This window comes from Diachasma alloeum, unplaced genomic scaffold (genome assembly GCF_001412515.2).
Source record: "Diachasma alloeum isolate Michigan unplaced genomic scaffold, Dall2.0 Dall_scaffold_00625, whole genome shotgun sequence".
NCBI classification, from domain to species: Eukaryota; Metazoa; Arthropoda; class Insecta; order Hymenoptera; family Braconidae; genus Diachasma; species Diachasma alloeum.
The window spans coordinates 166,123-186,068 of NW_021680757.1; the positions used below are offsets into that span (position 1 = coordinate 166,123).

Below are 19,946 nucleotides of genomic sequence, written 5' to 3' on the forward strand. Positions count from 1 at the left end.
AACCTTTTTGAACGTTCAGCAAGACCAAAAAATTGAAAAAAGTTTTTTTTTCGATGTTTTTCTCAAAAATTTTCTCACCCTACATTTTCCAACGTCTCTGGGGGATGAACGATGCAGAATAGGGGTGAAGTCATCACGACCTTTTTTGTAGAGAATTTTGCGCTCTATAACTTTGTTCTTTACCTCGAGTATTTCTCGAGTTATTTTAGAAAAACACGTTTTTGGGGGTAATTTTCCATTTTTTCCACCCCTCCCTGGAGGGTGAGCACCCTGATTGGTCTCATATGTTGATTACAATGAAAAAACTGATTTATATACAAAAACGCAAGCTGGCTTTCAAAACCATGCATTTCCAGACCTCATTCAATGGACTACATAAGGACAAGCCTGGATGGCTTGTATATTATAGAGATAAGTGAATGAAACGGATAATTGAGTATCGATTGTGTAAATATCGATATAAATATCCATCCTTATGTATAAAGGAAAGCATAATGGCTGCCGAATGAAAACTCGAATTGAAGAATGTCGAATCGATTCACCGAAAGTCGAAGTCAAACGGTCGTATTCGATCATGAACGTATGAGACAGAAATAGAGTGTCGTTCGAATAAATTGCCATATGATGTTATCTTCAGAGTTATCGCGGCAGATGAAAGACACATTCTCATGAGAACTTTCATGAGGATGAGCAATTCGGTCGCGATAGTTCTATTTACGAAAGCGCGCAAGGATTACAAATCGGATTTCTAACCTCGAATAAGAAACGAACACCGTGTATACATTAAATATATCAGTGCATATTTTCTAGNTCGGGCTAAATGTCGAATTTTGCTCGCTCGGAAACCTTCGGGCATCGACGAACACGCACGAGGACGATCGTGCGTGTCGTATCTTTAGTACGCCATCGAACTTCATCGAGTGAAAGTGCCGGAAAATCATCGCAACTATTATCGAACATTATAATCGCAAATCATCTTTCTTTGTTAAGTTGTATACAGTCCACTCGGAAATCATCTATTTATTAAACTTTGTGTTGTGTAATTTTTCAGTGCATAATAGTTTGTTTATTAAAGAAAACTCATCAAATTACCTCCGGCTAATTATCAAACCGTTAACCCGAACCTCACTTTTCCTCCCGACCACCCGGCTCATCAAATCGTAATTGATTTCTAACAGGGGATTTTCAAATTTTTTTCAAATTTGGGCCAAAAGGTCTGATAATGACCTCTCCAGGGGAGAGTGAATCTCCACGTTTTAGGTGATTCTGAATCATCTGAAACGTGGAGATTTACTCTCCCTTGGAGAGGTCATTATACGACCTTTCGGCCCAAATTTTCGGGAAAATACCAAAATTTGTCGCACGCTTATTTCTGACACTCTGACTATACGATGACGTCACGCGCAAGCGCATTGATTCGGAGAGACGCTGGTGTGCGTGCGAGCGGCGCCGACATATACTCATTGTGTTCTCTCTCGCACCAAGGGTTCTCAGTCAGAACTTACCCGGAGGGGTAGAAATAGAAAATCGCGTTCAACTTAATACCTGTCGGAGATAGAGGAAAATACTTTCTACAACAACTGTCGGGAAAACTATAACAAAAATTATTAGAAGAAAAAAAAATTCATCAATTAACAAAAAAGTTATACTCAATTTTAAGTTGTAATTACATGAAAATTGTTTCCCAATGGGGTGAAAAAAATTAGACTTGAAGCTGGAACCTTTTTGAACGTTCAGCAAGACCAAAAAATTGAAAAAAGTTTTTTTTTCGATGTTTTTCTCAAAAATTTTCTCACCCTACATTTTCCAACGTCTCTGGGGGATGAACGATGCAGAATAGGGGTGAAGTCATCACGACCTTTTTTGTAGAGAATTTTGCGCTCTATAACTTTGTTCTTTACCTCGAGTATTTCTCGAGTTATTTTAGAAAAACACGTTTTTGGGGGTAATTTTCCATTTTTTCCACCCCTCCCTGGAGGGTGAGCACCCTGATTGGTCTCATATGTTGATTACAATGAAAAAACTGATTTATATACAAAAACGCAAGCTGGCTTTCAAAACCATGCATTTCCAGACCTCATTCAATGGACTACATAAGGACAAGCCTGGATGGCTTGTATATTATAGAGATAAGTGAATGAAACGGATAATTGAGTATCGATTGTGTAAATATCGATATAAATATCCATCCTTATGTATAAAGGAAAGCATAATGGCTGCCGAATGAAAACTCGAATTGAAGAATGTCGAATCGATTCACCGAAAGTCGAAGTCAAACGGTCGTATTCGATCATGAACGTATGAGACAGAAATAGAGTGTCGTTCGAATAAATTGCCATATGATGTTATCTTCAGAGTTATCGCGGCAGATGAAAGACACATTCTCATGAGAACTTTCATGAGGATGAGCAATTCGGTCGCGATAGTTCTATTTACGAAAGCGCGCAAGGATTACAAATCGGATTTCTAACCTCGAATAAGAAACGAACACCGTGTATACATTAAATATATCAGTGCATATTTTCTAGAATACACGCATTTGTTTATAATTAGTGGAATGGGAAATTATTTTTTGGTGATAAAAGTTAAGAGCTGACAAGATTAAATTATAGATGATTAATGAACTTGAATGTCGAGAATAAATTGAAAAAAAATAGAAAATCTAAAAATATTCAATTTTAAATTTTTCATTCGATTTTGGTTATTCGATGGTGTGTTTAATGAAATCAATACTTATATCACAAAATCAAATAATATTGATTTTTTTTACCATGGAATTAATTTTTGGTGAAATTCTGAAAACGGAAGAATTCATTATAATTCAGAAATAGTACATTACATGCCCCAGCCGTGGAAAATAGATCACCGTCCCCCACGTGTAAGATTGCCTTCCGGGCCGAAGGCGAGGATGGCAAGCACGTAGGGAAGGGTGATGTTTTCCATGACGAGGTGTGTATATTAATTTTCGTGTCACGGGACCTGAAAACCCCCATTTTCGTGGCGCTGCGCACGAAATTGGGGTTTTGCAGGTCCCTCGACCCGATTATGAAAATCATTCCACATATATTATTGATTTACAATTAATCGATAATATTGTTGTAATTAATAGTATTGAGATGTCATTGAATTATTGATTTAATTTTTTTGGGGAATGTTATGAGTTTATGTGTATTAGGTCATCCCACTTCTGGTGTCACACTTTTTATTTTCTACATCTTGACAAACAATAACTGACATACAATGAAACTTTCATAATATTATTCAGTAATCTCCTCCATTGCTGACGACGCGCTCCCAGACTGCTGGCAATTCTCGAACACCATGTAGCGTCCTATTTTCATTCAAAATGGAAATAATCCTATGCAACTCAATATTTAACTGCTTTTTGCTGTTGTAACGAGTGCCTGACAATTTCCTCTTCAGGTGACCAAAACAATTGAAATTACACGGATTCATATCGGGAGAATATGGTGGGTGGAAAAGTTTTACCCAGCCTTTATTGTCAATTAACTGCCGAACGATGCGTGCTTCATGTAGTCTGGCATTATCGTGTAAAATAAGGGGACTTGTTATGTGATGTTCTTGTACTCATTTGGGAATATTGTCCTCCAAAAACGCCTTATAACGTTCAGATGTCATAGTTGTATTTTCTGCATAAGTCGTGTAAAAAGCGATCCCTCTTATATCCATTGCTACTATCAGCAGTATCTTCCATTCGTGAAGTTCTGCACGTTGTAATCTTGGCGCTGACGTACCTGGTTCCACCTAAGATCATGATTGATGGTTTTGAAGAGGGGGATAAAATTCGACCCAACTCTCGTCTACATACAGGAGCCTAGAAAGTATATTTTTTTCTTACGACGATACCACGCCAAGTTGCTACGTGCAGCTTCATATCGAAGTTCTTTTTGATCGTCAGTTAAATTGTGAGGTATTCATGTTGTCAATTTATTGACCAGACCTAAATCTTCGGTTAGTACTCTATGCACAGTCGAATGAGGAATACCAAGTTGGGTGGAAAGATCGTTGACACTCACTCTAGGTGACTGACGGAGAGCTTCTGCGACTCTATCTCTCCCTTGTAATCTATTTGATGGCAATGGTCGAGGGACCCGCTCCTCATCTTCAGCGGACGTTCGACCTCGTTTATAGGCACTGAGCCAGCGTTGTATTGTTCGTGTATTTAATGCATTGCGGCCAACACATTTCACTAATAACCCGTGCGCAACTCCTCCGGAGTAATCTAATAGGGCACAAAATTTCAGGAATATTCGTTGTTCCACTACACTCACAGATTCTTTCAATTCCTTCATCGTAAATACTGCAATGTTATTAAAACGAAAAGTATACGACACTGCTATACTGAATGAACAATACTATTATGTTACTATTTTTTTCGTCAGATGGCGCAATACTATGCCAGCTGGAAAGAAAAAGGTGACACTAGAAGAGGGATGACCAAATACTATCGAATCTCTCTCTCTCTCTCTCTCTCTCTCTCTCTCTCTCTCTCTCTATATATATATATATATATATATATATATATATATATATATATATATATATATATATATATATATATATATATTGAAAAAATAAGGGAGGGGGGGAATTCAGGGAGGTGCCCATAGGGGTGGGGGGTGTCGTTGAGCGAGACGCCAAATCTGTATATGAAATTATTCCACCAAATCTGTATATTAGTGTAGTCGAAGTAGACTCAAAAATTCCCAAACCCCCCAATATACATCTACATGTAGAAAAATATACTAATAAATAGATAAAAATGTCCTGAAAAAATGTTCACTAAGCTTTTTACGTTTTGTAATGCAGAGAATTTGAAAATAATTAAAAACAACCAGTGTTCATTGGGGTCAACAGTATAAACATTCGTAGTTTCGACTGGACTCAATCGACTGAAATAACAAACATACAACAATGCAGAGGAGATGATTCCACATAAATTCGGTATCGGAAATGATGTTCTAAGATGAATAGTTGTCCTGTAGAAGAATGCGGATGTTTTTTAACCTCAATTATGGAATTTTCCCAGCGGGATCCTTGAGGCCCAACCCATTTTCTGCGCGCTCAGCCTAATGGAAAGAGCGCCATGCATAGTAGATTTAAATTAAATGACAGTACGCTACTGCATGTCTCGACTTACTTGCGATTGATAATTCAATCATATCATAGAAATGTTAAATGAATAATCTATTCCCACGTACGAAAAAAAATTCATAGAAAATCCTAGTGCTTTCTCTAATAAAGTCTATTCAATTTATGTTGGAATTGCCCAAGATTTCTTGATTATTTTTATAAGAATGCTTGAAAAAGAATTCCCTTGTTTTTATTTCTTGGATTTCATTATCAGAAACAATGAAAAATACAACGGAAAAAACTTGGAAAATTTATGCCAGAAAATTCCTACAGAAAAATAAAAATCGATTGACCTTTTTCCAACAAATATCTCTTGACAAAATGACATGGTAAAATTGCTTCATTTTCAATATAATTGGCGGAGACGAAAAAAAATTCTTTAATAGGATTTCATAAAACTACAATGAAATTCTCGTGAATTTCCAGCAGTTTTTCTATTAAATTTTACCATACATGACCTCCTAAGAGAATTAGAATTTAGAGAGAAAAAATTTCCGCTTCACCCAGCCGGGAATCGAACCCGGGTCTCCCAGATACGCACCGGGCACTCTTACCGACTAAGCTGCCGAGAACCACAGAAATTCACTCTCAAATCCACCTCATATACCGCCTAACCTCCTTTAGGCATTAAAGAATTCTAAGAGAATTAGAATTGAGAGAGAAAATATCCCAAATATGCGACAATCCTCAATATTGAAATAAATAATCAAATCTAAATATCATTTATCAAACGTCATCCTGGAGAAGAATAACGATAAAGTTCCAATTCCTCAGGAAAATATTCCACACGCTTTCAATCTACTGCGCATTGCGCCTCTTGGAAGGAGGTGCGTGCGCAAATGTGGCGGGGCTTTATGGAATCAGCTAATTGCTTGGTGAGATATGAGGTTGAAAAATTTCAATAATTTATTACGAGAGAACTATTACATCTGCAATATTGGTTACAAAATCCATTTTGAAGAGAATTTACGCCTCTACATGCCAGTATTTTTTTCTCTACAATTGGTTGAATTTAATTGAAGCCGTTAACTGAAAGCTGTTAATTTAACTGAAAACCATATTTTTGGCGTTCATCCCAAAACAGCCTTTTGTTTTTAAGTATTTTCAAATTCTCTGCATCACAAAACATAAAAATATTGCTCAACATTTTTTTAGGACATTTTTATCTATCTATTGGCACATTTTGCTACTGTGAGCATGCGCATAAGCGGAGACACATACACCATCACATGCGCCCCGTATAACCCCTGACGTTATCATCTTTGAAAGAGAGGGCTCTAGCTGGGCCTCACCCCCACCCCGTATCGAGGGACAAATGGACTGACCTGAAGGAGGGTCATTGCAAAGAAATGCACAGACATTCCTCCGGGAGACGTAGACGACAGTAGACAGCTATTTGAGCCTATTCCGAGATTATTATTATCATCATTATTATTATTATTGTATCGAGTCGCGGAAATATACATACGCTGTGTTAACCACGAACGCTGTTTATAATCATTCTTACAGTTCAGAAGTGGGATAAAGAATTAATTACACGCAGCGAACAGCCTTGTGGTATTCAGTGACTTGAACAGTGTTGAGTGTATTGTGTCTTACTTAAATACTAAGTGAATTATGGGCAGAAAACATTCCGAGAGATCTCGACATCGTGAGAAATCTCGTTCACGATCACCTCGCACGCCAGTGGCAACGGGTAGACGGAGGAGAGGACACGCGAGGATTATAGTGGGGATCGTGACAATGCTAGCAGCAGGTCTAATGACAGTGCATCTTCTGATTGGCAGAGTACATTTTTAAAGTTGATTGAGACTGTGCAAATAGTAGCAGAATGACCGACGGAAACCGAAGGAGGTGTACACATCTTGAGAAGAAAATGTGTTGAGGGAAAAAACGCAATCCTGCCTTTTGAACCTGAGGTGAGGAGTCAAAGGATCGAGGTACGGGTTCAGAAGCTTCCAGCTTCGCGCTAGAAAAACTAACAGGTACCGCAAAGACGTGGTACAATAATTTACCCACTTTTAAATTTACATGGACAGAATGGAAGGAAAAGCTGATTGAGGCTTTTACCGACCACACCGACTTACCTGAACGCGTGGTCACGATGCTGGTACAAAATCTAAAGATGAAAGTATGACTAAATACTTCTATGATAAAGCAGCTCTCGTGGCGAGATGTAATATTACTGGGAAGGATGCAGCCGACTTTATTGCACATGGACTATCCAGTTACTTCCTCAAAACGCCGGTCAAGCGTTGTAACTTCCAAAGCCCAGAGGAGCTTCGTATCTTTCTGATGAAGACAGAAGTACAGATCGAGGCAGTATCAGATAAAAGTGGAGCTAAAAAATTCAATGATCGCAGTAAACGACAGTATTCAAGAAATTCTGAAAGATACCCGAGGTTCCAGTCAGCACCAGGGAGAGTTACCCATGAGGACAAACGGAAAAGGAATAAGCCATCGACAGAACAGCCCCGGAAATTCCCGGCTGTGGAATGTTACCGTTACCATCGACAGGGACACACCGCTAAATTCTGTCGTACAAATCTTGAGAACGGGATAAAGAGAGAGGAACGAAAGGTGCAGAGCATCGGTACGCTACCCAAGGCAAATGACACCCGTTTCCAGGAGGCTTTATTGTAAGGTAAACTGTTAAAAGCGTACATCAATGGGGGAAGCGAGTGCGTCACGCTTCGAAAGGACGAAGCCGACCAGATGGAATTTAATTTACAACCAACGAACACGGTCCTACGTGGCTACGGAGGAGGAATCGAACAACCGCTCGGGGTAGTGAAGACTACCCTAAAAGTTGACCTGGCAGAAGGGGAAGTGGAGATTCACGTGGTACCAAACGAACTGCAGGGAGTTCTACTTATCATTGGGCAGCCTTTCCTGGACCTACCTGGAATCGCAATGGTACAACGGGAGGGACAATTACGCTTGTTTGACAGAGGACTAGCAATGTTGCCGGAAATGGAGAGACTTCCGGCCCACAAGATGAACTTATGAACGGCAGAGACGATCGCAATCCTTCCGCAGCACGCCGGAGACGTCCAGGTAGAAATAAAAACAGAATATAACGGTGACTTGTTTATTGAGCTTAGTGTACGTGGCGAAGAGTCTAGAGAATATTGTATACCGCGCTGCGTAATTAGTACATCGGAAGGTCGAGTGCCGGTGATTAATTTGTCTGACAATCCAATAATTATTAAAAAGGGGAGAATAACTGCCAGCGCCGAGATTGCTCGAGAGGGAAATGAGCAAGATTAGGAAAAGAATACTAGAGATTGAGACCATTAAAAAATCGATAGAACAACCGTTACCTGGAGGTGAAATTAAAGTAGATTCGAGCGTTAGCGAAAATGATAAACAGAAACTATATGAATTATTACACAGATATAGGGAATATTTCGCGTTGAATACTGCAGAGTTGGGGAAAACTAACGCCGCGGAAATTCGAATTGAGTTAGTTAATGACACGACCATAACATATAGGTCTTACCGTCTTTCCTACGCAGAGAGAGAGACAGAGAGGGGGGGGGGAGAGGGAGATAGAGAGGGAGAGAGAGAGAGAGAGAGGGAGAGGGGGGGGGGAAGAGAGAGTTAGGGATATCATTGATGATTTAAAAACCAACAACATCACCAGTGCATCGAACTCGCCATTCGCATTTTGCTAGTTAAAAAGAAAACTGGCGAGAACAGAATGTGCGTCGATTATCGAGCATTAAGCGCAGTCAATAAGAAAGATAGGCATCCTTTGCTACTGATAGAAGATCAGCTAAACAGTCTACAAGGATGCTCGTATTTTACGAGCTTAGATTTAGCTTCAGGTTATTATCAAATACCGGTAGAGGAGAAGTCCATTGAGAAGACGGCATTTGTGACTCCTGATGGACAATACGAATTTTTTCGAATGCCGTTTGGCCTAGCAAATGCTCCAGCAGTTTTCCAGCGAATGGTGAATAAAATATTGAATCCATTAAGGGGACGCGTATGTGTGTTAGCTTACATGGACATCCTCATCCCATCGAAAGACATAAAAACGGGACTAGATGCATTAGAATCAGTACTTAAGGAACTGGAGAAGGCCCAACCTACGTTAAAACTCCCAAAGTATACGTTCCTCGAAAGAAAGGTCGACTACCTGGGGTACGAAGTGTCACAACAAGGGATCCGACTGGGGTGTCATAAAATTGAGACAGTAGCAAACTTTCCAGTACCTAAAGACGTGACGGGAGTACGGCAATTTATTGGATTAGCTAGCAATTTCCGGAAATTTGTAAAAAAATTTGTCATTATTGCGAGACCACTCACACAATTGATGAAGAAAACGGAACCGTGGGTTTGGGGAGATGTGCAGGTAGAAGCATTTGAGACTATTAAACAGCAACTCATCTCTAGACCCTCCTTACTTTATACAGAATACAGGCGGAGACTGAAATTCACACAGACGTGAACAAAGTCGGTCTAGGAGGTATCCTATTGCAAAAACAAGACGATAATTCAATGAAACCCATAGTTTATTTCAGTCGCCGAATGACTAAAGAAGAACAAAGGTATCATTCGTACGAACTTGAAACATTGGCGGTCGTGAGTAGTCTCCAGCGATTCCGAGTATATGTGTTAAGAATAAAATTCAAAATAATTAGTGACTGTAGTGCATTGAGAGCCACCTTCGTCAAGCGAGATGTTCTTCCGCGCGTAGCACGCTGGTGGATCCAGCTGCAGGAATACGACTGCACGATAGAGTATAGGGCTGGTGCAAAGATGCCGCACGTAGATGCGCTAAGCCGAAATCCTGTCGAGAGCAGTGCGAGTCATGCAGCAATTGAAGATGTAGGGCTATTGCATCTAGATTTAGGTGATTGGCTCTTGACTGTGCAACTGCAGGATCCGCATCTTGCTTATGTACACGAAGTCTTAGGTCGGGAAGCAAAAGATAAGGAAGAATTAAGTATTAAACAGGATTTTGTTCTGAAAGATAATAGAGTCTTTCGAAATACGAAAAATGGGGCGAAATGGGCTGTGCCACGATCGGCCAGGCGGCAAATAGTCAAATTATGTCACGACGACATGGGACACGTAGGGACCGAGAAAACTCTCATTAAGCTGCAAGCAGATTATTCGTTTCCGTCAATGAGGCACTACGTGAAGAGGTATGTTGCAGCCTGCCTCTAATGCCTTTATAGTAAGGAGCCTACAGGTAGAAAGCCAGGTCACTTGGATTCTATTGGAAAGGTCCCCGAACCATTCCACACCGTACATGTGGACCACGTTGGCCCGTTTGTAAAGAGTACAACGGGAAATACCCAATTATTAGTGGTGGTCGATGCGTTCACAAAGTTTGTTTTTCCAAAGGCAGTGAAGAGCACTAAAACACTTTATGTTGAGCGGTTTTTGTGCGTCATCGCTGATACGTACGGTTTCCCAAAACGTATCATAAGCGACCGTGGAAGCGCATTCACTAGCCATAAGTTTAGAAATTTTTGCGATGAAAAAGGCATAAAGCACGTTTTGACGGCAGTAGCCACTCTACGGGCAAATGGGCAAGTTGAACGCTACAATAGAACCATTCTAGATACACTCACCGCGAGCCTCGAGGATGAAAGAAAATAGGCCCAAGAATTGGGTAAAGTCTTATGGGGTTTAAATAATACAATTAATCAGGCAACTGGGAAAAGTCCGTCAGAACTTATGTTTGGTTATAAACCACGAAATGGAATAGATGCGAAAATTCTGAACAGTTTATGTCAAAAAGGCAACAATTGTAATCGGGTACAAGCGCGTGATGAAGCACAAAAAAAATATAAAACGCAGTCAAGAAGACCAAGAAAAACGCTATAATCAGAAAAGAGCCTCTCCCGTACGATATACCGTCGGTGATTTAGTAGTAGTCAGACGAGCAATAGGGAGTAATGAGGGAACTAGTAGGAAGCTCCTACCCAAGTACACTAGCCCATATCAAGTCACGGCAGTATTAGACTTAGACCGATATGTCATCGATGATATTAAAGGAGCCGAACGGACACAAAAGCATTATTTTGGCGTAGTCCCCGGCGACAAGCTCAAGCGCTGGAACACGGCAGTCAGCGACGCTGATACCGAGAGCAGTGACGAACAGGCGGTACTGCCGGAGCTACAAAATACGCAAAAGCGTAAGTGAGCTCATTGAGTAAAAACTAGTCTTAGGACTAAGCTCTTGGTCAGGAAGTGGAGCAGTTGCATTGGCAATTTCTAAGGTCGATAATCACCAGCCCCCATAGGGCGGCGGTTAATGTAATCTGTGACACGGGCTACACGAAATCTTCATGAGTCGTACAACTGATCAGAGCGTGATATCGAGACGTAGGAGGTCCGTTTGGGGCCCAAGTGCCTGTAATTTAAGGCAACCCGACGGGGAAGCCAGGCTACAGTAGCCGTAGCATGAGCAACCTCAATTAAAGAAAAGCTGATGTGGTAGTGGGCCCAATTGTAGAAGCTAATGCACGGAGCACGAACACAGCATGAAGCATGATATCTTTGAAAATCGTTAATGCCTTTAATAATAAAATATATGTATATGTTCCTCATAGAACAAAAAAGAGTAACCAGACGTATGACCACTCAGGGAAGGTCTAGTTGAGAACCACGGATGAGTAGAAACTAGTCTTAGGACTAAGCTCTTGGTCAGGAAGTGGAGCAGTTGCATTGGCAATTTCTAAGGTCAATAATGACCAGCCCCCATAGGGCGGCGGCCAATGTAATCTGTGACACGGGCTACACGAAAGTTTCATGAGTCGTACAACTGATCAGAGCGTGATATCGAGACCTAGGAGGTCCGTTTGGGGCCCAAGTGCCTGTAATTTGAGGCAACCCGATGGGGAAGCCAGGCTATAGTAGCCGAAGTATGAGCAACCTCAATTAAAGAAAAGCTGAGGCGGTAGTGGGTCCAATTGTAGAAGCTAATGCACGGAGCACGAACACAACATGAAGCATGATATCTTTCAAAATCGTTAATGCCTTTAATAAGAAAATATATGTATATGTTCCTCATAGAAGAAAAAAGAGTAACCAGACGTATGACCACTCAGGGAAGGTCCAGTTGAGAACCATGGATTCGCAGGGTGGCGAATTGCGTCAGGACGGCCGAACTGTGAGCATGTACATAAGCGGGGACACATACACCATCACATACATCCCGTATAACCCCTGACGTTACCATCTTTGAAACAGAAGGCTCTAGCTGGGCCTCACCCCCACCCCGTACCGAGGGACAAATGGACTGACCTGAAGGAGGGTCATTGCAGAGGGATGCACAGACTTCCCTGCGGGAGACGTAGACGATATTTGAGCCTATTCTGAGATTATTATTATCATCATTATTATTATTATTATTGTATCGAGTCGCGGAAATATACATACGCTGTGTTAACCACGAACGTTGTTTATAATCATTCTTACACTACCTGTATATTTCTCTTATGGGGTCAAATGCCAGATTGACTACACTATATGAAATATTGCCCCAAAAAATTGTCGAAGTTCTACTTTTTTTTCATCTGAAGTGCGATTCCATTTAGGAGGAACTCTCAGCTAGAACTTTTAAAAATATTCCCCCCAATATTCTCATATATATATATATATATAATATAACAAATGCTGATTACTTTCGGGACTTCTCTTAAATTCAAGGCAATTGAAACGATGAATTGGTATTGTCATATTCGAATGTAAAAAATATCTCTATCAATGCCACCTTCATTTCATGGAGGGGATATTCTGTGAAGTTCGGTGAAGGGAGTTGTGGAAAAAACCCTCATGGTCACACCCACTTGATAATACGGTTGGGGGGGCGGGGGGCGTAGCCCCCCGGGTTGGCAAGCGGAGTGAGTAGGGGGCGGAGCCCGCTAGTAAATAAATAATCGATTAAAACTTGTGGATAATAACCTTCAACCTCGGATCCCTGGAGAAATAATGTTTCCCGGGCATGGCGGCAGGTTGTGTTCCCCTCTTCATCAGCACCTCAGCACCCTCCTTCGTAATCGAGCCTTTATATGCGTCCATAATAATATCAAGCATCTCGTTGTACTCATAAGAAGGCACACTCTCCGGGCTCAATTGCTCATACTTCAGATACTTGTCGATAGACTCTCCAGTGCCATCAACGCACTTACTGATGTTTCTCACTGTGGTACTAGCAATGTCCAAGCTGATGAGGGCTTCAACTTCTTCTGGGTATGTAGCGGCGTATAAAAATCCTATTGCACCACCCAGGGAATGTCCCAAAATTTTTATCTGTGGAAAAACAAATTATTCGATTTTTTCGCATGCAGAAATCGTTCTTATTGCGCAGAAAGACGACACAAATTTGGTGCATGGGTTGCTCAGTGATTCTTCAAGTTTGCCATATTTTTGTTTCCGAATGGAAGCATTGTATTTGTCAATTCCGAAATTTACAATTTCTTGTATGCGGATGACTAATATAGCCTCTGGAGTTCGAATGTCATTTGTAGGTCATGTCCGGATGTATGTGTATGTATGTGTGTATGTGACGGATCGTTTTTCGACGATAACTGACAAATTAATTATTTAAATGAATCCCATCGTGATTTGAAATATTTTTTCCAATGCCATCTTAACCGAGCTTGACCATGAGATAGATTGCATCATCTGTTGTTGAAAAAATTTATTTCCAAACCAATATTCAGGAAAACGTAAAAAATATCTCCTTTTTTTTACAGATTTTTTAGTTGAGGGGAAGAACAAGATAGACGCAATTCAATAACAAAGTGATAAAATATGAATCATGAGTAATTTTTTTCTATCTTGTTGAATAATAAATATCAATTTTTTCTCTCGTATACCCTTTCGGGATTTACGATTTGTTCACTTCCCACCCCCCAACCCCCTGTACCACATTCGCCGAAGGACAAGAGAAAATCTCATTTGTGGAAAAAACCTGCCCAGGTACAGTCGTCTCGTAAGAGATGACTTCCGCTCGACAATGCAACCGAGAGATTTTGAGGATCACAAATTTTGCCCCCCCCCCCCAGCCGGTAATCGAACTCATGTCTCCCGATGCCAATCCCACACTCCAACCACACAGCCACCGCCATCGGTCTTGTTGAATATCATATTCAACAAAATGTCAACAAATTATATTTTAACAAAATAAAATCTCATTTTGAAGTGATGACTCTATGTGATAACGTTTTGGCTTTTAGAATTTCATCTTCCTATTTTAATTATTCATCAATCGTCAAATTGTCGGAGACCGCCAAAGCCAATTCATAGCCATCACATCAAAATTAAATACTTGAACGGTCAAAAAACCCCAACTGAATGAAATAAAATGAAATTATATTATTCTAAACAAAATTATATAATATATGATTACCAATTACTAGTGTATTTAGTGGCCCGTCTTACGGCGAATCCAATTTTTTTCATATTGAAATCGACATTTCAACGATAAATGCTAAAAAATTCAAGAATATTCTGAAATATTATTGAAGCACCTAGAGGGTGTATTAATGGTGAACAAGGTCTGGTAGATAAGCTCGCAAATCAATCGAGAATTTTTCATAACTTTTTTCAATTTTTAAGAAGTTTCATAAAGTTGTGGTATATGCTAGAAAGAATAATTAAAGCTGGAAAATATCGAGAGCTTTCTAGATGATTGCCAAACTGACCAGGAGATTCTGTATAGCTATATTTCTGGATATTTCTACATTTTTTTCGGACTTCCAATAATTTTTATGGAGACCAACAAATCCTAGACAATTTTCTCAATGGTTCTTACATTTTCTAGAAGATTCTGTACCCTTCTGTACCTTTCTCAAACTTCCCAGATTTTTCATGGAACCCGAGTCGAATATTAGGACCTGAATTCCCCCTTGAACACCTATCATAAGTAGGAGGACCAGGATGAAGTTAGGGTGTAGTTGCATTCAGAAAGATCCCCTGAACGTGTGAGTTATTTCCAAATTCCGAGGGTTTAGGAAGAAAACAGGGGGTGTGTTAAACCCATTTATCGCCTGCACCCCCTAAAAGTTTTCCACTCCATCCCTCCTGGAGAGAACCTACAAACCCTTTCGAGGTATTTTTTTCTTTTTAATTATCAACATCAGAATTGTTAATATACATTGTATGAACGTATATAAGAAATACATGAAAGTAAAAGTAAATGAGGGGCCTTTAGCAAACAGAAATGAACAAAATAGTAAGCTACTCAATCATCCTGGCTATCAGGGTTAATTCAGGGGATTTATGATTCCTTTTCATTCGACAGGAGGAGAAGGGGGAAAAAGTATCAGTTGAGAAGGGTTTTTACGCCTTTAGGATGAGGCAGGATCATGTAAGGAGTTATTCAGGATGTATAGGATGAAGAAAGGAGGAAAAAATATCTCAAGGAGGTAATAGGGGAGAATAAGGTCCAGATATTCGACTCGAAGAGGCAATAGGGTGGAATAAGGTCCAGTTATTCGACTCGGGAATTCCGAAGAAATGGACATTTCAAATTATATAGAGTAAGATACGATATATTTAATATGTAATTATATGATTATAAAATTGTGACGTATTGTCATTAATACGTCGATTATTTGTGTATGACAATGCAACATGTTATGAATAATACGTTACATTCAACTTATAATTTTGAACGATGAGAAAAGGAATATGATTTCTTTCCCATCGTCCAACAGTAGAGCTCAGCACTCTCACGGTTTCACTCGAGTCCAGCTTCTCGGTAAAGAAGCCGTTTGACTGTTTTAGTTTTATGTCGATGATGACACTTATTTGTGTTAGTACTTAGGGACCGTGAGACTGCTTGCTCTGCAATTTTTGGTCTTGAGCGTTTTGTGAAGACCCGTAAGAGTCAGAGTACGATCGGGAGAGAAGTTGCACGGGCATCCCAGCTCCTCAGATCTTAACCCATTCAGGCACCATCGTCCGTCCCCACTCTACAGCTACGCGCGGTGCGGTGGGAGTGGGGATGGCGCGCTCAGGCACGTACGTTAAGACACTGTGAAAAGTGGGAATAATTTATTTTATATTTTTTTATTACACACACATTTGGAAAAACAATTTATTTGAATCAAATGACCACTTTTATTTGAACGGGCACTTCCTGAAGATAATATGTGAAATAAACATTTTCAAAAAAAAAGATGAATAATGAATATTAACTGAGAAATAATAAAATTTTTTTACTTGATATGATTGAACAGATTTACTCAATTTGAATATTTTTTGAAATTAAATCAATATTTTCAAGTAAAGGCTTATATTTGAATCAAATAGGTCATTTTTTGGGTGCATTAAATTTTCTCCAATAAACTTATCGAATATAATAACGAAAAAATAGACGTTTTTATAATAAATCATCACATTCATTGTTCCGATTCCTCGGTATTTGCATCCCTAAAACTGTGGGCCTTGCTGAAGCATAAAGTTTTACAAAAAGCCACTTTGCATTCCACATACAAAACTGCTGCACGCTTTCACAGTTGATACGGGCCTGGCACTTAGCGCGGTGGCGGAGTCACTGATGCACCAACACTCGGCCACACCCGAACACAGCTGTGTTGCAAGCGCTAGTTCGCTGTTCCCCCTTATTGCTCACACCGATACGTTTCGTGATCTTGGTACCTCAATGGGTTAATAACGCGTTAACCGAAACCCGATAGTAAAACTGTGGTGTATCTTAATTAATAGTTAATAGTGAATAAATAAGCAGCTTTTACCTATTGAATATACGCGAGTGTTTTACCACTGAAATACCTTACAAAGCTTCCACATAGTATCCCAAAGTGAGCGAACCCCCCGTAAGCGCGGCCGTGAAAGTTAGCCGAACATTTAGGGTGTTAAGATGGCCCTAGGAAAAGGTATCGCATTTCCATAGTGAATAGTCGCAGGGTCTATTCACTCAAGTTAGATCGTTCGGGATTAATGCAGAGGACGATCTAATCTCAAACGTCACAAAATTATATTATAATCTTGAAAATCTGTTATCGAACCAATTTTTTTGTGAAAATCGAGAAGCTGTCTGGAAAGATGGGCCAAGTTCTTCTTAGCCGCTGTTATTCTTCCCTTGACCAGTCTCAACGAAGCTTGGCGGAGGATGGCATTTGCCTGCTTCGAGGGAATAGGATTCCTCAGACGGAGGAATTTTTGTACCACTTGATGGTCACGGTACCTTTTCAAAAAGATTAGGGAGCATAAACTCATCTCTTTCAAGTCAACTGAAACGCATTGGGATATTTCCATTCGACGGTAATCCATCGCAATGGAAGGAGTTCAGCGATCTGTTCCAATCACTCGCGGGTCAAGATACATCAATGCCCCCGGTGCAGAAATTAGTACGCCTCAACAATTGTCTTCGAGGTTCAGCAGCAGCCCTAATCGCCACGTTCACAGGAACGTCTGAAAATTATGAGAAGACAAACTCACCCAAAGAATTATGAACATTCATCGAGGTTTGCGCGAGAGGAGTCAACTCTGGCGCTAATTTCAACTGAACTACATCACCATCAGCGTTGGAGTGGAATCCAGGAACTACAGGATTGAGAGTTAAGTATCATCTTCCACTTATTATTATATTGGTAAGTGATACGTCTCTCACCTTATGTTCCTCCTCTTAGCAATCAACAACAACGAGCTCGGCGACAACTGGGGGAATTTACGTCTCTCTCAGTCGACAAAAGGGCTTACCAGAAGGAATAGCATCGCCAACATGAGGTTCAAGTCTCACCAAAGGGGGACGCGACATTCAGATCAACAGTCAGCTCATCAACAACATCTCCGAAAGAGATCGTCAACAGATTTGATAGAGATCGGCGCTGTAGAACATATTTAAACAGCCGATTCAACTAATGAACAGACTGGTCCAATCAACATTAGCAGAGGGATTGACAACCAAGGTGGATCACTTCGTCAAGTCCTGAAATCTTCAAGTAGTTGGCGCCAATACACCTTAATTATGGAATAGTATTAGGTATTTAATTGCACAGGTTGTTCACTGAGGGTTTCTCCAACGGCCGTAAGGAAACCTTCGATGAGCAGCTGATAGACCTTCACCAAAGTTCAGGGACCAGGAAATATGCAAATTTAATGTAATCAACTGCATACAAAATTAAAGAGCCATCACCACATGATCAACAACTGTGAGACACAGTTAATCTCCAGAAATCCACAAAAGGACGTCATAATTTCCAGAAGCCTCTCCAGCATACTATCTAGCGCAGAACAGGCCCTGGGAGATGTTATCACCCAGAAGCTGTGAGTCGTATTGAATGACTCCAGCCCAAAGTTATCAACAACAGTACATCAGCATGCAACAGAAGAAAATGAGCCAGAAGCAGCAGAAAATTTCCGAGAATAAATTCATTAATTAATCCATCATCCCTGATGATGAATGTCCTCGGGGTGTTTGAAACGTAGCTCTATATCTATCAGTTAAACAGTTGGTCTTACCGACAATCCTCGAGCACCATCGGGAACCTTCGATTGAACGGTCAGACGATCGCGAAAACCCCAAAATTTAGTACATCATCAGCCTTTGTAGAATCAACGTGTCGTGTCGTTCAAAGTACATCACCGACGCATCACGTGAAAGTACATCACCTTCTTCAATTCAGTAAATTATCAGATACAATTATCAAAGACAATTAACAGTTATTAACAATTCAGTATATTAACCGCTGTAATTATAATTTGAGATGCTCAACAACCAAGTTCAAACCAAAGTGTGAATTTTACGGTTCGATTCCACTAAAGTACAGTGACATTTTATAATTCAGTGCTTTACATAATTTCCGGCCCATCCTGAGACAACACCTCCCACATCCAGCCTAAAATTAGATCCTCATCTCGAACAAGGTTATAACAGAAATTTTGCTATCTTCCTTGGATTCCGAGATATTCATTGAAAACTCGTCAATAGTCAAAATTGATTTGTACCCTTTTACCACTTTGTTGATTTGAAACATGAAACCAGTGATGCCAGATGAGGGCGAAAATCCCGCACGTGGGTTTTTCGTGCACAGCTCGCCGGCGCATGGGATATTCGTGCGCAACTCTGCCGCGCACCCACTCCCACTGGGCATACGCAACTCCCGCAGTTGAAACCCGGCGAATTTTATGTCAGAAATAATCTTTCGAACCGAAAACAAATGAATATGATGTATTAAAAATTAAAAGACCATTTTTACAGGATTCTATGTGTTAATTTATCGATTAATGGTCGTTATTCCTGATTTATTGGAATCCACTTAAGATCTAAAAACTTGAAATCGTCTTTCAACTCAGATTTCTCAAATTTTAAGGATATTAACATGTTTGAACGTTGCATTTTCTTGTGACCCTATATTAACTTAACGTCAAGCTTCATGAGGATCACAAGGCAATGGTCAAATTTCACACGGGTCACACGGGAATGATTAAATTTCACGAAGGTTGAATGTTACGAGGGTCAAATATCATAAGGATCACGAAGGTTACAAGGAGAAGGTCAAATTTCACGAGGGTGAAGCTTCACGAGGATCAAACACCATGAGGGTCACAAGGAGATGATTAAATTTTACGAGGGTCACAAGGGAATGATTAAATTTCACAAAGGTTGGATGTTACAATGGTCAAACTTGTAACGAGATTTTCTCGTTACCGTAAACTGTTGTACCAACACGAAAACCTATGAGTCAAGGATGGTTAGAGCATAGAGGTATAATACCTAAAGCGCTCGTTCGACTCTCGAGCTTACGGAAATTCGGAGCGAGATAGCCTGTGTAGCGGTCCACTCTCTCTCTCTCTCT

The 19,946-nt window shown here is 40.3% G+C and overlaps 1 protein-coding gene across 2 annotated transcripts in view; it reads right to left on the minus strand.

The window, feature by feature from the left end:
• LOC107043752 (probable serine hydrolase) overlaps positions 1–19,946 on the minus strand; it is a gene marked incomplete at its 5' end in the record, with an annotated part of 108,044 nt that overhangs the window by 42,651 nt on the left and 45,447 nt on the right. For both annotated transcript variants that reach the window (XM_015265365.2, XM_015265364.2), the window contains 1 exon segment: positions 13,081–13,428. In XM_015265365.2, coding sequence (XP_015120851.1) covers positions 13,081–13,428 — 348 coding nt within the window.